Source organism: Bombus flavifrons, chromosome 3, assembly GCF_040668555.2.
Source record: "Bombus flavifrons isolate JBK064 chromosome 3, iyBomFlav1_principal, whole genome shotgun sequence".
Taxonomy (NCBI): Eukaryota; Metazoa; Arthropoda; class Insecta; order Hymenoptera; family Apidae; genus Bombus; species Bombus flavifrons.
In genome coordinates this window covers 17,393,446-17,418,405 of record NC_138444.1, presented here as the reverse complement: position 1 = coordinate 17,418,405, position 24,960 = coordinate 17,393,446, and the positions used below count along the sequence as shown (strand labels likewise).

At 43.8% G+C, this 24,960-nt stretch overlaps 1 protein-coding gene across 5 annotated transcripts in view; it reads left to right on the top strand.

The window, feature by feature from the left end:
* The window catches only part of LOC138178076 (uncharacterized), a 64,357-nt gene extending 41,272 nt beyond the window's left edge, over positions 1-23,085 (top strand). Inside the window, exons 1-4 of one of the 5 annotated variants that reach the window (XM_069109537.1) lie at positions 7,991-9,870; positions 14,550-14,751; positions 19,090-19,233; positions 20,925-23,085. In XM_069109537.1, the coding sequence (XP_068965638.1) occupies positions 9,840-9,870; positions 14,550-14,751; positions 19,090-19,233; positions 20,925-22,878 (2,331 nt within the window). In that variant the 5' untranslated portion in view covers positions 7,991-9,839 and the 3' untranslated portion in view covers positions 22,879-23,085. Of the gene's footprint in view, positions 1-7,990; positions 9,871-9,910; positions 10,092-11,826; positions 11,994-12,027; positions 12,123-14,549; positions 14,752-19,089; positions 19,234-20,924 lie in introns of those variants that run through there. The other 4 variants (XM_069109540.1, XM_069109539.1, XM_069109541.1 and 1 more) reach the window with 4 other exon arrangements.
* The last annotated feature ends 1,875 nt before the right edge of the window (positions 23,086-24,960 follow it).

Below are 24,960 nucleotides of genomic sequence, written 5' to 3'. Positions count from 1 at the left end.
AATAATAGTTGAAATAGTTGAATAATAGTTAACAATATAATAGTTAATAATAGTTAATAGTTGAATAATAGTTGAATAGTTTAGAAAATAGTTGAAAGTGCATGAAGTTTTGTCTGTACTCTTTTCCGTCGTTCTGTAAAATTTAATAACGTGGGTCGTGGATGATCGCCGTGACGATTTTCAAAGTTTTGTAACACGTCGCTTTTGATAGAACGTAATTAAACAATTTCACAGCAGCTTACGTTAGAGTTTGATCTCGTTTCTTTTGTAACGAAACCGAATAATTTCGTATCGAATGTTGGTTCTTTGGGTTCGATCAGGGGCTCGTTTCGGGAAAAAAGTCTTTCCAATTTAACGACGATCGAGTCGTTGCAAGTTTCTGATCGCTAGAAATACGTTTCAGCGGCTCTACGAACGAAACTTTGACACAAAGGATGGTTTCTTTGCCAAGCAATAAATTCTAATACACGAGTGGAATATCAGTATCGTTCTTAATTAAGAAAAAACAATTTTCCATTAATAAATTGTCACGGCATAGTCGGTATTTGAATATCAGAAACGTGTTACCGTATTCTCCTACGCCTTCTATTCAAAGTCAGTAGGTGGCTGCTGTTTTTAAATATCGAGCTTAAAAAAATGTGGTAATAGGTATATTTATAAAATATACTTTGCGTAATATGTAAAGAAAGAATTCGTGCTCCGATTCTGTCTCGCCGATATCGTCAAAAGCACGTAACGAAAACCGTAAACGCATGCTCTCACCGGTTGTGCAATTTCTATAATACAACACGCAGGCAACGTGTTAAACTCGATCGCGATATAACCGACGCGATAGAGGACGTTTATACGTTTCTTGGCTTCGATGTACCGCAATACCATCGGTGTAAACATCTTCCGTTAAAATTCCGCTTACAAAAGTTTTCCTTAGACATAAATCCGTGCTATACGTTTATTGTCTTCGAAGCAATAAACACACGATTATGCGTCGCGAGCAACGTTATAGACTACAACATCGCCTTCGATGTAAGCCTTTGTTCTTTCTTTTTATCGAATGAAAACGTACAATTTGATTCAACGCAAAGTTCACAGACTCTTCGATTCCACGATTTCAATACATAATCGTAACGTACTCGTTGCATATAACGTACCATAGTCGTGAGTAATGGCGACGACAACAGTGCGTCAACGAGTACAGTTATGTCGATATTCTTGCATTTTCAAATAAAATTGGTGACAATTGTGGATCTTAATTGCCGAAATAAAAGTAAAGGAACACTAAGGTTACACTTAGAATTCATATTAAAATAGTTTTAGATTTATTTCAGCACTCTCTTTGTCTCGCCATCTTCCGTACCACACTACCAACGTAACAGTTACGTTCTTCCGTTTTTCGAGACGCCGTGCACACGCATACTTCCGCACACTCATATTCACATACGTGTGTCACTACTACGCGGCCAATCTAGTCTAGCACACGAAATTATACATATCTCGATAAAAATATTATTAGGTTAATAAATTAGAACAGCGTGAAAGACAGAGCGCGGAACAAGACGTTTCGAATTTACGTTTCCAAGTACAACGCTTCTTGCAACGTTCGTACGCAACGTTCGACAAAGTTTGAGTACGCCACTGGTATTTCACGTTATGGTATTAGGTTGTGCAAAAAGTTTCGTTCGTTTTATAAGGAACTAATGGATGCACGACATTTTCCGTTTTATATTATTTTATCGAATTGCGTACGATCCATTTTGTTCTATCAAAATAAAGATCACAACGTTCGATAGGTTAGGTTTCAGAAAGAACGCGTCTTTCTTTCGCAAACGTGTTTTTTACAACAGCGCACCTTCGTGTGTCGTGAAACCAAGTCTGTGAAATGACGCGGTGTTTATCTCAACGGAACAAAATGGATCGTACGTAATTCGACAAAATAATATAAAAGAAAAAACGTTACGCGTTTATTAATTCCTCGTAAAACGAAAGAAACTTTTCGGATAACCTAATACTTTACTGTCGCAAATCGAAGCGACGCGTTTTACATCTCCTGTCTCGTCTCTGTTTTCGTGGTTTCCAAGACCACCTTAGATATATTTATGTATACGTACGTGTCACAGCGAAAAGAGGAAAAGAGCTCGGATGGCGATTCCTAATTTTACTATTCCATTGACCCGCCATTGCGTCATCGTTGTAGGATTTACGCACTGATCGATCGAATCCAAATATTCGCGTCGTTTTATATCTTTCGTACGACTACGAGAATTTGCTACCCGATGAAAGAACGCTTCGTTGCAAAACCCAAGTTCGCGCCAGTATCTTTTCTAGTTACTGTACTTGACGACTCGAGGGTCGAGAAGGTGACGTTGAAACGCTTTCGTGAGTAGCACCGTGACTTGGGCTAAATTCCGCGTCAGCGTTTGTTAGTCGTTCGATACAAGACGATTTGGACGACGAAATCGCGAACCAAGAATCGAATTTCCGATACGCGACGATTATCGAATCTGTTAGTTCGTGCGCTGACATATTTGACAGTCGGGACAAACGCGATCCTCTCTGTCGACTAAACGATGCAACGCGCGACGTGTGTTCGCGAACACGCGATAACGGAACGCGTAATAAATCGCGTAAGTTAGCGGATGAACGTGGAGGAAAGGAGATGGCGCGTCGCATCGCGTCGTATCGTTCGGTGCCACTGTGTGGGAAACTCGAGATGTCGAACACCGGTGGGGTGTTCGAAGCTCGTTAACCCACGAGATAGCGCGTTATGTCGGATTACGCTGTTTCTTGGTCGTTACGCGTTCTCGAACAGCGAATCTGGCCGTGGAATGTTCGCTTTCGCCGCGAATATTAATTTTTTTACGAACGTTGATTCTTAACGATTCTTAAGGCGGATGCAATCGCTTTGGACTTTCGAATCGCTTGTTTCTCGATCGGTTACTTCCGGCGCGCGATCTATTAGATTGTTCGAAATGTTTCTTTCGTTTTATAAGGAAATAATAGACGCACGATGTTTTTTGTTTTATATTAGTTTATTAAATTACGCACGAACGTGATAACAGAAATAGAACGAAATGGAACACACCTAATTCGATAAAATAATATAAAGCAGAAATTGTTGTTCGTCTATTATCACCTTATGAAACGAAAGAAGCTATACACCGTCCACCGTGCATTTTTCCAAGTAACGAGGACTAATATTCGCCACTTGAAAAACAAAGAAGCGTAAAAATGATTTAAATGGTCAATTATATTTTGTTTAACGATTTTAAATATCGTTTATACGAAACATCGAATTAAAAGTACATGTTAAAAGTATAACAAGATACAGGTAAAATTAAAAACATTAAAGACGACTAAAGATAAATAACACGACTTGAACGTGAAATAAAAAATTCATAATGCGTTTTAATATTTTTTTCACAGCTTTCGATTATAACTTTATTTAGTCATAACTGATAATGTAACTTTTGAATTAATTTTAACACCACCAAATTGTTGTATTTTATTATACACTGTACTTTATAAAAGCAGAAGAAGTGTCGCAATCAATTGGCAACAATTCCAGGTAAACAATAACTGATAACAACGAAAAAAAAAAAAAGAAAACGCCTTGCTAAAGTCAAAAAGGGAGATCTCCCCGCTCGATTGGCTAAGCGTTAAGTTACGATTCGTGTTTGCTTTCGAAGGAAGAATATCGCCGCGCTGGATTCTTGGCTACACCAGCTGTTCATCATCGAAGAATTCGTACGAAAAATTAGAAACGCGTGGCGTGCCTTCGCTGCCACTTGTTGCTCGTGTACCGCGAACGAGTATGCGATTCGTTTTAACGTTGGCCGGCGGAATGTTGGAGGAAAATCGCGATACGGTTTATCAGCGCTGCTCAGCGATGGAAATCGAAGTATAGGGATAGTTTGAATAATACAGTATCGCGCGATAATACAAGTTATAAAACGCTGGAGCTTGTAGAAAGATAAAGGAAGAAAGAAAAATAAGATAAGATACGCACGTTACGTGGTAACGCGCGATAGAAAAAAAAAGTTCTAACGAGCAGTACGTCTTTTTAAAAATTATTACGCAACGTATCGTCTGTTGGGTGTCGAAAGAACGAATTAACATCGACCAACGCGTAATCAACATCGGAAATCCGTAGTCGACAAAGCAATATTTATCGTTGGAATTTAAACGTTGCTCGAACAAGGAATCGGATGCTTTTGTACGTACAATTTCCTGGCAACGGCGTTTCCTCCGTATTAATTCGATCATGGCTATCTTTTTACTTAGCCAGAGTTTCAGGAACATTAACTCGAAGATTTACGTTGGCATTTCCTCTTGCGCGCTGCTGTTGCTTTCTTCGAAACTTTGCTACATTCGACGACTCGTTACTCGTGCATACGTAACCGCGCGTCTGCGCTACATTTCTGCCAGTTAAACGGATAATTGCGGTCGGCCGTGTCCAGCTTAAAGGCATATCGTTGCGCCGCAACGTATTTCTTGCGACATTAGTCGCAAGGGTAAACTCGCAGGTATTAGCGTACATGGGGCGAACAGACGAGGTAAGTGAGCAGGCAGGTACAGTGGTTTCTATGACGAGCGCAACTTGCCATTCGTAGCGGACAAGTAGGAAAAGTGACGCGTTTCGTTGATCGCACCGACCGAAGAATTTGAAAACATAAAATCCAAGTGCACGCAACTGCGTGGATGATTAAGACTAGAACTAACGATAGTCAACGCGAAACTATTTCTACCAAGACCAGTGAAAATGACTTTAAAAAATACGTAATAATAGAATATTTTTATATTTATCGATTTATTAGTTTCTTACAGAAGCAATTCCATATTATGTAGTACATTTTTGGTATTATTAATCCATCTGGGACCATGATCGACCTAAACGATGGTTGACACATTTATACAGGGTGGTTGGTAACTGGTGGTACAAGCGGAAAGGGGGTGATTCGACGCGAAAAAAGGAGTCGAAAATGTAGAATAAAAATTTAAAAATTTTAAAAATTAAGAAGATAACGTCAATCGAGACGATTTACAGAGAGACGTTATAACGAGACGCGATAAAGTGCAGGCGTACCGAGCGAAAATTCAAAGTCGATTTTCTCGAAAACAAAGCTTCGAACGAAAAATTTTTATTCTATATTTTCTACTTCTTTTTTCGCGTAGAATCACTCTCTTGCCGCTTGTACCACCAGTTACCAACCACCCTGTAGAATTGTAGAACCAGTCATTTTCACTGGTGTGGTATTTCTAGTGTTAGCATCTAACGATGCAGCGATCGATCCGAAATATTCCCGATAACTGATATCGTCGTGTCGAATGATACGCGGTAAAAATTGTAAAAACCTGTGGCAAATTGTAGAAAACGAGAAAACTGGTTAATCGGGGTTCGATAAACGGATCGTAGCACCCTTTTACGCTTTGACAAGTGTCGGCCATTTTGACCGGTATTGGTATAAATAGCTTTGACGCAAAATTATTTCCAGTTTGAATACATAAAAAACAGAATAAAATTCATTGTATTATTCTTTTAGTTATCGTTGCGAAATTACACCATTGCGAAAGAAAATATAACACGAAGTAGGAATTTTAAAATAAAATTGTAAAACCAGTCAATTCGACTAGTGTGGTAGTTCCAGTGTTAAAGTTGTGATGGTTGTACACGTCGTTACATGTAACGTGTTCTTCAGTCTCGTTGTCCCGCTCTTTCTGTTCGAACCTGTATCGATGTACAGCTATACAAAATTGTACCAACCGAGGCCAGGATTTGATATTCGATAGAGCACGTTCGATCGTTTTAGTTTCGCGCGGTAAATTAGCGAAAACGACAATTTTTATTTCGTCGTATTCGGGTATTTTAAAAACGTGTCGTGCCGGGTTCGCTATCGCAATTCGATCGAGTTCGTATACGAAGAATACCGCGAAGGTGTACGATAACGTATTAAGCCAAAGAGAATTCGATTTCCACTTAAACATAATTCATTACAATCGATTTATCTTCGTTCGATATTTCCAAGATCGCTTTGTTACCTGTCGCTAGTGTAGGAACTTTACTACAATTAATTTATTTACAACAAATTGATTAGACGTCGATTAAACAGGAAACGATAGTTGTTTAACCTGAATTGATCACAATTCACGTATCATAATTAAGACAACTAGATGGTTAATTAGCAACTCTCGTCACCACAGATCCAACACTCTCTCGCTGACTTCTCGATGCACATTCTCTGGCTTCTCAACTTACACTCTTTCGCTTCTCAACTAGCACTGACTAGTAATTCGTTTTTGTCCCTTAGCGTCCCTTTGCCTTTTGTCTTAGCCCCACCACGTGCGTGTTTCGCAACCGCTCATGGCCAGGGTCACGTAGGCCTTTTCCACGAAATTACTCGATCGAAGGACCGACGATACGTTGTTGGGCCTGTCGATATATCGACTTTCTCGCGACATTGTTTATGGTTCGCCCGATATCTCGCAGGCCATTTGTCCACGCTACTGCAATAATTTATTATAATCGATTTATTCTCGTTTGTTCGATGTCTGCAACGTCACTTTGTTATCTATCGCTAGCTTATTCGTTATTACGGAGAAAAGTGGCTGCTCTTTCTACCGAGAACCGTCTCACCGTTGTTTATTGGGACCCGTTCTTGGCTTACGAGTTGTTTAAAAATGTCTCGATTCTTGGATATCTATTGTTAGCTTATCCGTTATTACACACCGGGACTGACTGGTTTCCACTCGAGCTCTGTAACGCTTCTGTCGTTGCATAATCGAATATATTTCTAAATTTGGAAATTGCTCGAAACGTACCGACATTCTACGACGTTTGTCACCGATCGGTTTACCGATCCACGTTCTAAAGAAGCTTTCATCGACGTTCAAATATATCGAGTTTTTCCTTATTTCGAACGAATCGAACGCGTTGCGTGACAAGGAAGATGGACGTTGGCGTGTTAACGGAAGACGATTTACGAGTATCGTCGATTGCGAGGAAGAAAGGAAGAATTCCGACGGTTTTCTTATACTTGAAAAATCGGTAATTATCGTTAGCGATACGTATGGAGATTTTCTATTTTCTGATCTTCGTGCAAGAAACGAGAATTTTTCCTTCGAAACGATTTCTCGTTTCTAAGAATATTTTTAAACGAGATGTTTCACAGGCTATTTTCCAAGACGTATCGCAGTCATTCGACGTAGGAGACATAGAAATATTTTTAAACGGCGGAAAACAAACTACTCGCGAAACATCGAACGAGATATTATTCCTATTATACCGTGTTATTTCGGTTTTATAAGCGGTAATGGTATAAGGTTTCCAGATATATACGAGTTTTCGGTGCTCTACTATTTTCGATTCTCGTGCGTTTCGTAAACAGCCCGACCTCACATAGGCAAAACGGTGTGTCTCGGACGGTTAGCGTGGCTGATCTGTTGGCAGCACTCAGGATGCTCGATTTTTTGCTCTCATTTATCCGGTTGTTGCACAGCCACCGCGCGACCATGTAATTTTCTGGTCAAGCCAACAAACGGTTACAATGTTCTCTGCTATTTGTAGATTAACTTGTTTGCGCGTAAGGAATTCGAGTAAATACTCGACTTACTTTCGCTTCTTTATACCGTAACGTTAACTTTTATTAATCGACCGTTCAATTAGCCTGCCAATTGTTGCTCGCATTTTCTACTCTACGATTATTATTATTCCATTATTTCACTCTACGATTACTAACGAGTTGCGCGATAGATGAAAATACGCTACGGCGTAATGCGAAATATCAGGTCGTATTCGCGTATTTTCTCTCGACGCGACGATGTTGCATGCGAATCGTTCGTTGGCAATTTTTTAATTAATTTTTAGTTCGTCTTATTTTTGAATAATTGCAAAGGATTCGGCAAAGTCGAATTTCAGTGGCATTCGACTGGTCGAAAGATCGACTATCGTTACGATCGATCGATCGACGAGCTTCGAAGCACCTTGCGTCGACGAATTACGCGAGAGCGGAGCGTGGAACGCGGCGAGAAAAGGAGGAAAGAGGGGAAAAAGAAAGGAGACGAGAGACGTCGAAAAAGAAGATCCTGGTTGCACTCGGCTCGATTCTTCCCTGCTGGTTCACGGGGTTAAATATACCCTCGTGTTTGCATCATACGCGTTCGCGAAACCGAACAACCGAGAGGAGAGGGGGAAGGGATAACGCGTTAAGGTAGAGACGAGAAGGTAATATTATACGCATATGGGAAAAGACGGGAGGCAGGTAACATGGAAAAATAATAAACGAACGCGAGCAAGAATAAATACGGGAGAAGGAAACGGGGTGAATTCGCGGATATCGAATATCACGGATATATGCAAAGGCAAGGAAATTGTTAACTTCGAAAAGATGGAACGATCGCGTTTCGAATCGACGAAACCTATCGTTTTCGTCGACGAACAGTTAGAAACGTTTTCGAAGACACGCGACTGCTTTGTTGCGCGTAAAACGACGCCGTTTTCAAACGCCGCTGCTTCTGTAATTAAAGATCGGCGAAATTGGAACGACTAAAAACGTTGTTGGGAAATACAAAGACAAAGTGGATGGATCGGACGAGGAAGGTTTATCGAACGTAATACGACCGAACGAGGTACGCACAGCGACATGGCGATGAAATAGAAAAAGAAGCAGAAACAGAGAAGTAGAGAAGCGAAGAAAAGAACAGACGCGAACGAAGCACGCGATGAATGAGAGAGAGGCAGAGAGAGAGAGAGAGAGAGAGAGAGATGGAAGGCTAGAGAGGTTGAGAAACGAAGAGAGACAGCGAGGAGAGAAGGTTCGGAGACGTCTGCTATTACGGAGCACCTCCGTGGTCACGGCGCACAGCCCGATATGGAGCAATCTCAGATTTCCATCCGCCCAAATCAAGAATATACGCCCTCGCCTCCGCTCTCGCTCTCTTCTTCCTCTAAGGGGGATCTCTGCTCGTCTTCTTTGCCACCGCCATCGTCTCTGTATTCCTCTCGCTACCTCTCCCTCTTTTCTTCCTCAGGCGGAGGTGGAGGCGCTGCTCGGGGTTGGTGCTTGGCCGTTGGTGCTGGTAACAGTGCCAAAACTGCCTCAAAACGGACTGCTCCGTTTTGTCGTCCTCCTCTTTCTCTCCCCTTTTCGGCTCTCTCTCCTCTCCTTTCCTCCTTCCCTATCTTCTTCTTCTACTCCTCTCTTCGATCTCTCCTTCTTTCTCTTCTTCTTCTTCTTCTTCTTCAGCCGCTTCTTCTTCTTCTGCTGCTTCTTCTTCTTATTCTTCTGCCTCTTCTTATTCCGCTTCTTCTTCTTCTTCTTTTCTCTGTCTAGTCGTTCGCGCGTGTTCCTTCCCTCTTCGCGTATCGCTGGTCCCGTGCTCGTCCACGGATAACCTAACTCGTCGCAGACACGTGCCCTCTATCCGCCTTCTTGCACCTTCCTTCTTTCGATTACCGTCTCCATTCTCAGCATCCAGTTGGTCGGCGATACGATCGACCACGCTTTCCCCGTTTTTCCAGCGTGTCCGTGGCTGCGCCGAACTCGCGAACGCGACACGACCCGGTCGAGACAACAAGTGTCCGGAGCGAGGATCGCGTGATTCGAGTTCATCGCACCGCGACCATCGTGTCGCCGCGTCTTGCGTTCGCGTTATCGTTCGTCGTCCTATCCGCGTTCGCTGTTGATCGCGATCGCGCCAGTGATTTTCTACGAAATCACCGCCAGCCCAGCGAAGATTCCTCGGACGGAGGTTTCCGGTCGAGTCGGAGCACGAGCTTCAACGACGAATGTTGGTGGTCCGTGGAACAGGATTTACCGGGAACGACGATCCTTCGGCAACGACCGTTCATGTTGCCAGAAAGCAAGTTTCCCGTCACAGGTACCTCGACAGCAAGCGCGGACTAACCGTTCCAACGACCACGTTCCACCGGATTCCCTTTGATATTTCCACGACCACGCGGCACGACGACCCTGCGCGTAGGCGTGTTGCAGCGACACGGTAGCGTAATCGGGCCAGTGGATCACGGTCCGTCGAAATTGTTCGATTTCGCTCTTCCTGCGGCATCCTGTCGCGCCTCGAAGTTTCCACATCAACGACAGGTTCGTCGTCGCGTACGTCGTAACGCGAGTTTCGCCTTTAAATCGTCGTGAAGCGTCGTTCCGGGTAAAACGCGATTTTCCACCGCAACGATGTTGACCTGCGAGATAATCGGAGCAGAGAAAAGGTTTTTCGCGGTTCCTTGGTCGCCACCGCGTCGCCTTGACATATTCCTTCGCGTTACAGCCGACTTATCGTTTTTAACCTACTTGCGTCCTTGCCAATTAGAGAGCAAACGCATGGTCGACCGCGTGCGAGTACTCGCCACGAATCGTTGTCCACTTGTTGCCCGTGTGATCGCGTACGCTCGTCGCGTGTCACGGGTAATGCGAAAAAATCAGCCTCGTCGGTAACCGTATCATCGCCTCTGACATTTGCGCTACGATCGTTACGCGATCTGACTATCCACGCGTTGCGGAAAGCTGCGATCGGTTAATCGTCGAAAGTCACCGACGTTCCTATCGGTCTAACGCGATTCCACGCGGTCGGATATCTAAACGTCGTTGGAGTATCGCGACGAACGATATCGTGCGTTGCTGGCGATTTACACCGACGTTACGCGCGCTTCTACGTGCTACGGTGCGACATAGACGCGCGTTGCCGAACGTGGATCAGGGGATTTTGCGGTAATTTTGCTTGGGAAATGGTACTATGGAAAATTCGGCGTGCGGTGGAACGATGTTCCGTGTGAAACGAGCGTAACCGGCGCGTCGTAGCGTGGCGAGTTAGTTAGCGCGAGCATAAATGGATACCGAAGTTAGGGAGCAGAAGGCAGAGGCGAGGAAACATCGGCGTATATCAGCGACCGGGCAAACGAAAGTGTCTCAACCGGCTTAGTCGTAAAGATACACCGCACAGCGGGCCCGTCATCCATAATCCCAAATATGGAGTGAGAAATTTGAGAGAACCGAAAATAGTGGCGCTACGCCAACCGCTAAAAATAGCCAAAAAATAAATTGTAGTTACGCGGCCGCCTGCATCATTCTATAACTGGTCTTCAATGAATCGGGCCACCTCCCGCACACGCCGTTATTAATACACCATCACACAGACACGCCGGTCGGTAAGCTACGTTGCTCCCGTTTTTGGCCTGCGTTTTAGCACGGTAAATCGTTGGAAAGCCGAATCTAGGGATCGTTTTACCGAGACCAACCGTACACGATACGACGTTGCCATCGAATTTTACGTTTCGTAGGTGCGTGCACGACTGGAGCGACGTTTGGTCGTCGTTGACGTCGGTCGACACCTAGGTCTAGGCGCAACTTTGCTTCGAACGATCTAGCTAGCGCGACGCTCTCCGTGCCGTTTAATTTTAAATGACACGTGTCCGGGGTTATTAGAACTTTTGCCGCACGTGCTGCGAACGAATTAACCGCGTTTCGCTACGTTTTCGGTGCTGCGATTAGCTGTGGTCGATCGATATCGTTTCAGGTTGACTCGGTACGGTGCTCGAACGTTCGCTTTGCTTTCGAAACGTCGTTGCCGGAATAGCTTTTATTCCTTTAAATCGGCAGAGAAACATCGTTCTACGTTACACCGTATCGCGATCACGGTATTTAGATCGAGTTTAGAAAACATTCGCCAAAATTTGCATCGATATCGCGCGCTTACCAAGCGCTTACCACTTGGCGGTCCGTCAAAGACGCGCGACGCGATCGACGTTTTCGCGTCGATAAGAAACGAAAAGCGAGAAAACGCTGCCACGTAGACGAATTGACCGACGTTCGTGGTCTTTTTGACTCTCGTCGAACAAACGTTTTACAAGCGCGTCGTAAACGATCAACGACAAAGATACGTACAAAGACGAAACGGCGGATTGAAAATCTTTGATTGGAATTGGTCGTCGTTCGCCATGATTCGACCACGACTACACCGATGTCCGGGAACGAGGATGGTATAGGAAGGTAAGGCGTGAAACCCGATCGACTAAGGCCAAGTACGGAGCAAGAGTCGCGGGTGTTGGGTAGAACCGTACGCGTGTCTGTTTCTATTTTCGAGCAGGAATATTTTTATCCTACGGTGCTGCAAAGTCAGTATGTACAATACGCTTCTTCATCTCTGCGATTCCACACGCCGGCCTCTCCATTCTTTCTCTTTTTCTGCTTCTCGTTTCCGCTCTTGTCTACGAGCTAGTCGCGTCCCTTTTTCCTTCGCATCGTCGACCGTCCTTTTCGATCCGGTAGCTCGGACACGCGTCGTTCTCCTTGGCTCTTCGGATATATCAGGTTGTCCGAAAACTTTCTTTCGTTTTACAAGGAAATAATACAGGTTTTTCGTTTCATATTATTTCGTTCAATTACGCGCGATCCTTTTCTGTTCTCTTCAGATAAACACCGCGACATTTCACACACTTGGTTTCGCGTTTGTACGAAGATGCGCTGTTGTGAAAAACACGTTCGAGGAAGAAAGACACTTTCCGGACAACCTAATATACAGAGTGGTTGGTAACTAGTGGTACAAGCGGAAGGGGGGCGATTTTACGCGAAAAAAGAAGTCGAAAATATAGAATAAAAATTTCTCGTTCGAGGCTTTGTTTTCGAGAAAATCGACTTTGAATTTTCGCTCGGTACGCCTGCACTTTATCGCGTCTCGTTATAACGGATCCCACTGTAGATTTTTAAACAAATTTAAAAAAAAAAGAAAAAATTTTTATTTTATATTTTCGACTTCTTTTTTCGCATAGAATCACCCCCTTTCCGCTTGTACCACCAGTTACCAATGACCCTGTATATCATCGATCAAACGTTATCGTCTTTCGTTAAAGTTGTCCCGCCACGAACAAATTGATGGATGGCGTCGCGGGCGTATGGAGTTACGTATTGGGTTGGCAACCAAGTGATTGCGGATTTCATCATTACCACCTAATGACAAAATCCGCAATCACTCAGTTGCCAGCCCAATATTACTAGAAATGACGCGAACCGGTGCTCGCGAATCGCGACAGACTCGATCGCGTTCCTCCCCAGTCGCGATGATTCTTCACGACGACTCGCGACCTTTCGTCATCGCTGTCGGTTGTTGCAGAGCTTTCAACGACGTTCCAGTTTCCTTCCGGTCGTAGTAACCGGATCGGATCGGTGACTATCCGACAAACGTAGCGCTTTATCCGAATAAAACTGACTTTCCTGCAGGGAGTACCGAGCCTTCTCTGGCTGACGAATAGCCTTCTACGCTACGTAACCGAGCTTTTCACACACCGACGATAGGCGAAAGCGATTTTATTTTCACCTCGTAGTCGCATCTTCTTTCGATAGCGTGGTTTTCGCCAACGCTGATTTTTGCGCGTAAGCGCGTCGTCCTCCGATTGCCGTACGTATTATTACGCGCGAAGAACGCGCTTAGACCGAGCACTATATTTATACGTGCGTGGCGGGGCGGATCGACGTTTCGACGAGCTTAAAGGAACGTTACGAGGAATTATACGCGACAGGTGTGTACGTAGAGGCGAGTCGAAGAACATTCCTAAACCTATCCGTCGCGTAATACACGGCAGCTGCGCGTTTTCCTTTTATTCGATTTCGAAGCCTTGGACGCGTCTGCGTGCCCACACGCGGCCCAACTATGCTGCAACACCCCACACGATTCCCCTCGCGATTCGCATGTGGGCATTTGTTTAGTTTCTTCCATTTCTCACGCCTGCTCCGCTCTACGTCTACGTGGAAATCTACGTCTACTCCTGTCGCCGCGTACAAACGCCGCACCAGCGTTTACGGTGAATCCAACGATGTTTCGTTGATACAGAAGCTTATGAATATTCCGCGATATCCAGGGCTGCGTCGTAAAAGTCGATGCGACGTATGCCCACGAGCAATTTTTCCTTTCGACCCGCGCGCGTACCGCTTGGCAGCGATACGACGAAACGGAAAGTCGAAATTCGTCGTACGCGTCCCATTTTTCTTATTTCTCGCGGATTATCGATGGATCGCACGGATGGTTGCGCGAATCGAAGGTCGTACGAATAGGTAGAACCGAAGCAGAGATTCTCTCGCGTATCTGTCCATATGATATCGCAATTATCGTAATCTTATATCGCGCGCGTTGCATTGTTCCAGTTTCCAAATTGCCCTAAACTCGCCAAGATCGTCGATTCTTTGGATCGTGCGAGTATCGACTCCATAGACGTTCGTACGTAACGCAACGCTCGCGTCTCTCTGCCACCTGCTTTCCATCGGATCGTATCGACAAGGATATCTTTAGAATCGTCAAACAGTTTTCTGCCTGAGATATAGCGATCTGTGGAACGCTCGGTGCGAACCAGCCAATCGTAAAATCCAGTTCATCGATTTACAATTGAACTGATTTAAAAAGAGGGAGGAGGATGAAAAGAAGAGGAGACCAAGGGAGAGACAGAGAGAAAGAGAGGAAGACGGAATGACCGATGTTGTTTATTCCTGACGCGACAAATCGAAACGTGAAAAATCGCTGCATCTCCACGTAACCGAGTACGTTTCACGTTGCAGGGGGCACTATGCAGACCGAGGAAATCGTGTCTCGCGCGCAATCTACTGGTATAGACGGTGGCCCCACGGACAACGCTTCTCCGCACCATCATCCGCATCGTTCGTCGCGTGTGAAGTGTCCGCTGCCACCTCTGCTCCACATGGCGGTCAAGCAGGAGCCACAGGAGGAGGAGGAACGAAGTCGTGACACGAATGCGTTGAGGTGAGCCTACGGTTTACGTCGATCGAAGCTTTTCCACTTGGTCCATGCTAGCTTCTCTTTATCTAACGCTTTTCCTCGTAATTTTCCTGGTAAATTTAATCCTTCGATTCTTTGATCGCGTACGACAACGTTCTTTCATTTTTCAACTAATTTTGAATACAAATCGCGCGTGTTTCCGTTCGTCGGCTATTTTTGTTTTTGTTTTTCGTTTTTCTTTTTCTTTTTTCTTTTTGTCGACACTGCGTAGCCTGACGACTGAAATTAGTATTCCACGAGGGAGATAAACGCACGTGCCGACAGGCCGATGTGTTATTATAGTATCATACGTAAATCATATAAGAAAGGCATTAGTTATTATTATTATTGTTATTATGGCGCGTTGCGCATCGTAACAAGATGAATATATCTGGTCAGCGAAATGAAATAATACACCGAAAAGGTTATTATTACGCGAAACGTATGTGTATACATACAGACGGTGTAGGTTTTCGGGTCGGTGGACGTTCCGCTGGCGTTTACGAGCGACAGATTATTTTTTTAATGGAGTATAGCAAGTACGATCGCCTTCGAGTCGCGTAAAAGTAATTTATGCACTTGAGGATGGTTCGGAAAACGGCTGGGTCGATTCGCACCACGCAAATGTGTATACACGTGTATGTATATGTACACTGTACAGCGATCTCTAAAACTTTGGCTCGCGAATCACGTTCCTTCGTACGTGTACGTCTGATCGACTGTAATAATTTTATAATTTACTTTCCACTATCTTCGAGACCAAATTTCTTTTCCGTCTGTTCGTTAACGATTACAAAACGATCGGAAAAGAGAAAAAAAAATGTATCGGTTCGGTCAAACGTTCGCGTTTTCAAGCAACCGAGATACACTGGCTCGCGAAAGTATTCGAACGCTTAGAAATTTCAATTAATAGAACGAGGTGTACTAAATTAAATAATTAAAACAATTTGGTATCTATAGCGAGGGGAAAGTGTGAAAATTACGTTGGTAAAATTTGAAAACGATTCAATAAAATAAAATAATATAGAAGTTATGATACATTTATTAGAAACATTCATTATAAGTGTTTCATAAAAGTATTCGAATGCTTACACTTAGAAGTTTCAATTAATAAAACGAGATGCGCTAAACTAATTTGTTAAAACAATTTGGTATCCATAGCGAGGGGAAAGTGTGAAAGTTACATTAGTAAAATTTGAAAACGATTGAATAATATAGACAGGAGTTATGATACATTTATTAGAAACATTCATGAGAAGTGTTTCATAAAAGTATTCGAATGCTTACACTTAGAAGTTTCAATTAATAAAACGAGATGCGCTAAACTAATTTGTTAAAACAATTTGGTATCCATAGTGAGGGGAAAGTGTGAAAGTTACATTAGTAAAATTTGAAAACGATTGAATAATATAGACAGGAGTTATGATACATTTATTAGAAACATTCATGAGAAGTGTCTGATAAAAATATTCGAATGCTTACACTTAGAAATTTCAATTTATAAAACGAGATGTGCTAAACTAATTTGTTAAAACAATTTGGTATCCATAGTGAGGGGAAAGTGTGAAAGTTACATTAGTAAAATTTGAAAACGATTGAATAATATAGACAGGAGTTATGATACATTTATTAGAAACATTCATGAGAAGTGTCTGATAAAAATATTCGAATGCTTACACTTAGAAGTTTCAATTAATAAAACGAGATGTGCTAAACTAATTTGTTAAAACAATTTGGTATCCATAGTGAGGGGAAAGTGTGAAAGTTACATTAGTAAAATTTGAAAACGATTGAATAATATAGACAGGAGTTATGATACATTTATTAGAAACATTCATTATAAGTGTCTCACAAAAGCATTAAACGCTGTGACACTGTTGATAGTTTTTCATCTTCCTTTTCAGCGAATGTAAACATCATTGGTAAATGAAAATATTGGTACGTTCGCTTGATGTTAGGATATCGTTTTAGTAACAGTAACGTAAAAATGTGCACAATAGTATTTAAAATAAATACGAAAAAGTGTGAAAGAAAAGAGTGAAGAAGGAATAATATTCCGATTACATATACATTATAATTATTATTTACATATACATTACGAATATTCCGATTATTATATAACGAGATTGCCGGAATTGTGAACAGAAGTAAGTCCACAACTATTGCATATATGTAGCGTTCAAATACTTTTGCCAGTCACTTACAATGTGTGTTTTTAATAAATGTATCATAACTCCTACCTACGTTGCTGAAAATCCTTTTCAAATTTTACTCACATAATCTTAAGACTTTCATTTTCCTATTTACTTCTACTTCTCTAAACAAATTACTCTAATTTACATTACTTCGGCCATTCAATTTCGCATATGTAAGCGTTCAAATACTTTCGTCAGTCACTTACAATGCTTGTTTAAGCTACTAAAGGTATCATAATTCCTACTTACGTTGTTGAATCCTTTTCAAATCTTACCGACATAATCTTAAAACTTTCATCTTCCTATCGACATCTGCTTGTCTAAACAAATTACTCTAATTTACATTATTTCGGCCGTTAAATTTCGCATATGTAAGCGTTCAAATACTTTCGTCAGTCACTTACAATGCTTGTTTAAGCTAATAAATGTATCATAACTCCTACCTACGTTGTTCAATCCTTTTCAAATTTTACTCACATAATCTTAAGACTTTTATCTTCCTATTGACATCTGCTTCTCTAAGCAAATTACTTTAACGTACATTGTTTCGGCCATTCAATTTCGCATATGTAAGTGTTCAAATACTTTCGTCAGTCACTTACAATGCGTGTTTCTAAAAAATGTATCATCTCAGGTAATTTTAAGACTCCCATCTTCCTATTGACATCTGCTTGTCTAAACAAATTACTTTAACGTACATTATTTCAGTCGTCAAATTTCGCATATGTAAGCGTTCAAATACTTTCGTCAGTCACTTACAATGCTTGTTTAAGCTAATAAATGTATCATAACTCCTACCTACGTTGTTCAATCCTTTTCAAATTTTACTCACATAATCTTAAGACTTTTATCTTCCTATTGACATCTGCTTCTCTAAACAAATTGCTCTAATTTACATTATTTCGGTCGTCAAATTTCGCATATGTAAGTGTTCAAATACTTTCGTCAGTCACTTACAATGTGTGTTTCTAAAAAATGTATCATAACTCCTAACTACATTGTTGAATCTTTTTCAAATTTTACTCACATAATCTTAAGACTTTCATCTTCCTATTCACTTCTGCTTGTCTAAGCAAATTACTTTAACGTATATTATTTCTGCCATCCAATTTCGCATATGTAAACGTCCAATTACTTTCGTCAGTCACTTACAATGCTTGTTTAAGCTAATAAATGTACCATAACTCCTACCTACGTTGTTCAGTCCTTTTCAAATTTTACTCACATAATCTTAAGACTTTCATCTTCCTATCGACATCTGCTTGTCTAAACAAATTACTCTAATTTACATTATTTCGGTCATCAAATTTCGCATATGTAAGCGTTCAAATACTTTCGTCAGTCACTTACAATGCTTGTTTGAGCTACTAAATGTACCATACTTCCTACCTACTTTGCTGAATCCTTTTCAAATTTTACCGACATAATCTTAAAACTTTCATCTTCCTATCGACATCTGCTTCTCTAAACAAATTACTCTAATTTACATTATTTCGGCCATCCAATTTCGCATATGTAAGCGTTCAAATACTTTCGTCAGTCACTTACAATGTGTGTTTTTAATAAATGTACCATAACTCCTACCTACGTCGCTGAATCCTTTTCAAATTTTATTCACATAATCTTAAAACTTTCATCTTCCTATCGACATCTGCTTCTTTAAACAAATTACTCTAATTATTTCGACCATTCAATTTCGCATATCTAAGCGTTCGAGTAATTTCGTCAGCCACTGTACGTCTATCGGTGTTATCATCTCGCGTCGACGCGAGTTTTATATATCGTTCAATTTCTACGTAGGTACGTTGGAAAGGAAGATCGTAAAGATACTTTATTTCCTTTATCGAAAGTTTGCGAAGAAACGAAAGTTTTGGAAAGGTCGTAGGTGTTTTTTGATTCTTCCATGTGATTTATGTATGACGTTTTACGAATGTTTACATCGCGCAGAAAATTCCTTTTTCTTTCGAGATATATACATACGTTCATCGAGTAACAACTTTCACCCGATCCACGCGCTTAGGTATCCGCGTTTACTTTATTCGTATTTTTATCGACGAACGTGAAATACGAAAGCTTCGTTTCGTTTTCTTCGCTCGTCGCGACACACAGCTAATGGAAAATTCGATAGTCCTCAAGTAGATGCTGACGTTTCGCCGACGTCCGTCGATGGCAAACACGGACATGGACACGAAAGCAGCCATCATCAGATTCAAGAACTGGAGGAAAGCGCAGGACAGACTGTTACGGATCTCAATAGCCGAGGAAGGCCGAGGTAAATCGTCGTTTTAATCGTTTTTTATTCGCGCGAAATACTTTGCGAGGTCGAAAATCCAGTTGGTGCCGTTTACGTTCCTTGCGATGGGAATACATTAGGTCGTCCGAAAAATTTCTTTCGTTTTATAAGAAAATAATAGACGCACAGTATTTTTTCTTTTATAGTAGTTTATCGAATTGTGCACGAACGTAATAATAGAAATAGAACGAAATGGATCATAGCTAATTCAATAAAATAATATAAAAGAGAAATTGTCGTTCGTCTATTAACGCTTTATGAAACGAAAGAAACTTCTCGGACAATCTAATACGTAATAAAAAAGAAAAAAAAGAAAAAAGAAAAACTTTGTCTGTAAAAATGAAAGAGTCCGTTTTTAGTTATTTTCTTTCGCGCTTAGTTTCGATCGATTTTATCAATAATTGGTTGGCAACCAAGTGATTGCGGATTTTGTCATTAGATGGTATTGATAATAATACCAACTTGCTAATTATTCCAATAGTCGCGTTAGTAATCGATCAATTTGGACGGACAGAAAATTTGGTAAGCTCTTTTTATTTTTGGTAACCTCTGAGAACAGATATGGAAATCATCGTTTGCTGGAAATACGAGTTTCGCGTACGAAATCATTGGTTGATAATTTGTTAACGAATCACGAGCGTTCACGCGTTTACGTGAAATTTAAAAGGGCAAAGGTATCGTTGATGCTGTATATACTCGAGGGCAAAGACAGCTGTCAAAATACCAGATGACGACGATAATCGACGATGGTAGCAACGCGGAAACTCTCTCGGCCCGAGTTATCCGAGCGTTTTCCTCGAGAAACGATTTTTCCGCTATCTCGCTGAAAGCGTACGCGCCTGCAGCCTCGAGGCCTCGGTGATCCGTATCGGACGTGCACGGTGAAACCCTCTTAACGATCGTTTTCGCGTAAAACTCGCGGCGCTGGCAACGAAACAGTCGCTTTTGAATAAGCGACAAAAAGGACTCTTCGCCGGGAGAAACTGGTTCGTTCCGCGTGTCTCGCGGACTCTTGCGCGGACGAGAAAAAAGCGAACTTGTTTGGTACGTCGCTGAAACGCCGCGAGTCGATTACCGTTATTGAATTTCATTAAACGCGTGGCGCGCTAGAGCCACCGGTGGAAGAGAAGCGCGGGGCACGTTCTCTCTCTCTCTCTCTATGCATAATATGCCTGTAAGGTGGCACGCAGCCGCTTGTATAAATCGCCGTGCCAAGGTGTGGTTCGGAATGCAGTTAGGTGGAAAAGAACGTTAACGAAAGGCCCGTATCGCCGATGTAATTATCGGCGTCGAGCATCCGATTTCCATACGTTTCTCTACGCGCCACATCTGCAACGCCTAACGAGAAATTAATTACGAACGGATCAGCGGAGAACCGGGTAGAATCGCGAACGCGGAGGGATGTCGTCGAATCGCCGCGAATTTCGTAGAATCTGTGGCGGAGAAGAATCGCGCGGAGAGAAAGGAACGCGGTCGAGGAGAAAATTATCTTCTGTTTGCCTTTTTCCGTATCACGAGCTACGAGCCGTAGGGCGATCGGACGTTGTCGCGCGATATTCCCATTCGACGGTCGACCGAGAGACCGTCTCCTCGAGTAGTTGAGAAAACGTTGACGGAGAAAGCTTGAGCGAATCTGTTAAAAACGAGCGGACCGTCGATATCTGTTGCAGCCGAGGCCGCAGGAAGTCGCGATGGAAGCTCAAGTTTCATCACCAGGCGCTGCCCCCGGAGTACCTTGACCACTACGAGGCGTCCCTTGCTCAAGAGGCTTTAAACTCATCGCCGACGCGGCTAACGGAACCGACGATTGCGAGCCCGGCGCCAACCAGCTCCACCTCGACGCCGAGTCCCATCGCCGACGTGCACGGCTGGCTGCAGCGGATCGCCGCGATGCAACAAGAGCTGTGTCCGCGGATCTCGTCGTCGCAATGCTCGCCCGTAAATTCGTGCCAAGCGTCGGGCTCCAGGAGGTCCGTGATCACGTCCACCTCCACGCACGCGTTGAACGCGGGCCACCATAATCATAACCACGGTCACGGTCAACAGCAACAGCCGCTGTCTCAAGGATCCGGCAGGCCGCCGATGAAATACTCGGATCTGCCTTACATGGGCGAGATCACGCTGGACAACAGCAAGCCGCGACGCGGTAGGAAACCGAAGAAAGCCGACATTTGCCATTTAATCTACAAGAATTACGGCACCATACTACCCGGCACTCCTGGCCACGAGGAGAGAAGGCTGTCGCCGAGGGACAAGCTGGACTGCCGCGAGAGGATCTCGCCGCAGATGCCGTTCCAACGGACCGACGTTCAGAATAGAATCAGCAGCTTGTTGGAGAAACGGTTGACTCAGGAGTCTCGACGAAGCTTCGGCGCGATGGAAAACTCGAGGGAGCAGGACGAGCCGTTGAATCTCTGCATCAGGGACTTGAACCAGCTGAAGATCAGGCTACTGCGAAAACACGGCAACGTGTACGAGTCTGGGCAGGTGAAGAGCGAGACGTCCAGCGACGGAGAAGAGATCGAGTGTATAGGCGCCACGTTCCCTTCGGAACCGGGCTACCGTTCGCTGGATCATCTCGGTCACACCACCGGCAACAACGTCAATCACAACAACAACAACGTGATCGAGCCCGTGTTGGGTGGCAATCCCGGATTCGTGTACTGGCCGAACGCCGGAGTCTTTATCCATCCGATGGCGTTGCAATCGCAGCTGCTCTACTACCAGAAGATGGCACAGAACGACAAATGCTATCCCCGTGGTTTGGACCAACATCCGAAGGAGCAGAAGATCGTCCCAAAATCGATATACTCTATGATGGAGACGAAGAGTCCGCCTCTGTTGCCAGCCGCGGTCCAACCAGCCTCTCAAACGGCCACCGTGCCGCCTCCTGTCTCGCCCAGACCGAAGAGGAACGCGTCCGTGGTTCAAGCTCAGGGACAGCCTACGAAGAGGAAACGATCCGCCATATTCATCCCGCCCATGCCATCGGAGAACAACAACAATCCAGCGACGGAAGTGAGCATATGCAAATTTAAATTCACCGGAGGTGCGAAGCCCAGTCTACAGGAGAAGAAGAGCCTGTCGGTGGATTCAGGCGGCAACTTTAGATACTACAGCGGCACCGGGGACAAGAGTATGCGCGGCTACGAGTTCTTTCCGCGGGAAGCGCTTCAACAGTCGGCGGGGCAATCGGGTTCCTCGACGGGAGCTTTTCTCAACGCCGCCGGCGAGAGGATTCAGCCGACGGTCTGCCAGAGGAGCGGCAATCAGGAGGAAGGTCGTCGCAAGAGGAAGACTCGAAAGTCCCTTCAGAGGGAGAAGCTGGAGCAAACGTTCAAGGAGAAAGGATTTCTCATACAGACGCAGCAGTTGGAGTCCGCCGAGGGCGCTACTTACTGCAAGTTCCGGCAGCTTAGGAAATTCACCAGGTATCTGTTTAGAAGCTGGAAGGACTACCTTCCGGGGAATGTGCGCGAGCTGACGGGCGCGCAGGACAACGAAATGGCCGACGGAGACGCGGAGAGCGACACGAACGTGTTACCCTCGCCGGTCCCTCGTCCCAATATGGTGGACGTTCCGGCTGGCTTCGTCGACGAGCATCGCGCTCTGCCTCTGACGTGAAACGTTGAAACTGCTGCCCGAGGCGATCGGACGATTCCAACTTGACGCTACTTTTGCCACGGTTGCGTGTGCCGCGTTCCGGCTCTGCGGAGTACGCGCGCCACGCTTCCTCGTATCCAGCGGATATCGATCGGTTCAACGATCGTTCTTTTTCTTGCCAGTGCTCGAAGCGAAGAACGGCCAGCATATTGTACATAGATTTCGAACGACGACGACGGTAGAGTGGTTCTGCGGCGATCGATCTCGATGAAAAGAACAGCGAAAAATAAAGTCGAGAGGAGCTCTTCCTCCAAGCGAGTTTCGTACGTCCGTGTTTCGTATCCGATGATCGCGAAAAATATCACCTAGCGAAACGAAACTTTGGTAAACGATAAACCGCGTATTGTAGGACGATATTCCTTAAGCCGTGAAACACGTAACGATACGTTGCCGACGAGCTTTGTCCGACGGAAATGCATACAGGAATTAAAAAACGCAAGAAACGTTTAGATTCCGAGGAGGAATCGGTTTTCGAAATTAACGAATAAGAAAATGTCTGAGATCGTAAAACGCGATTGTTAAATCTACTCGAAGCGGGTGGACGTTGCTGATCGCCTGGTCCGTCGAGTTTGTCGGTTCAGCGACGTCTCCTTCTCGCGATTTTCTAGCCATTCGTCGATCGCGCATCACTCTGTATCGCGATGCCTGTTACAAGTCTCGACAGGTACATACCTGGTCGTTGTTGCTATATCGTTTGCTAGCGTTTATCGCATTCGTCGGTGTTAAACTGCTTTGTTACGGTATTTTTAAGAAACCTAATTGGCGCAACGTAAAAGCAGCCGATCGATTAGGGCGTAGAGCGCAGTTGCAACGCGTTAACCTGTTACACGATTCTCCTAATAATTCGTCTCTTAGGTTACCGATGTTTTCCACGTTTAGCCGCCTTTCGTTCGATTATGTTTACTTCGAAGTATCCAAAAATCATCGCCGTGGATCGTCACCGGGCGATTTAGCGTTCGCAAAATCGAGAACGCGTTTGCGTTTACGCGTCCGTTCGCGATATTCGAAAGACTCGATCGACGTGGTTTCTCCTTTGTCGAATTTGTGATCTTGGCTAAAGAAGTGGCCGATTAAGAAACGTAACACGGCGAACGAGGTAACAGGTTAAACGCGAAAGACAATCGCGTAGCTTTCACTCTGCGCTCGCGTTAACGTCACGACGGTTCGGTATCGAGACTTTGCAACGCGTGTGAAACAACTTCCGACTCTCGAAAACTTCTTCCGACAACTCGAAAAATAGCCGCTCCACACGATGGCAGTTGAACGTTTCTTTTGTCACGACGACGCGCGCGTTGCTAAATATCGCACACGGATTTCGAGATTTCGTCGCTACCGCCTTACGCCAAGGTGGAGAGAAAGAGAGAAGAGACAGCGGCGTGGTACGTCGCGTAACGTGATTTAATAATAATGTTAATTCGATCGTAGCTCGTGCCAAAGATGGGAGACTGGAATGTACATAGCGCTGAAAGAACGTGTTTGTCGTAGTTAACCAAAGAGCGTGGTTTCGTGCTCGCCGATTAGAAGCGGATACGGATATGTAATGTTCGTGTTAAGAAACGAGAGGCGTGACGCGATAAATTCAGCTTTCTAGCTGCCCCGACCATGGCCGAGGCGAGACTTTCCTCGGCTTTCGATTTTGCGATACGTTTCGCGAGGCTCGTGCGCTTCCAGGAACAGACAGCAAGAACGAGGAGAGGCAATGAGATCGGGGAACGGAAGAGAATACGTAGGTTGGCAGAGAGCGAGACTCCTCGGCATGGGGAACAATCTCGAAGGAAGAAACGGAATAACGAGAAGAGAGTGAAAGAAGAGGAAACGGCAGAGTCCGTTGTAACTATACGATTAACGTGATTATTTTTTAATCGTAAATTACTCGCCAATCTTATTTAATAACGCCTAACGAAATCTAGTCTTATTTATACTCTTTGTTAAATCAAAAGTCGTGTTTTTTCTTTATTATTATTATTATTATTATTATTATTATTATTATTATTATTATTATTATTATTATTATTATTATAGATGACGGTTTATTTATACATG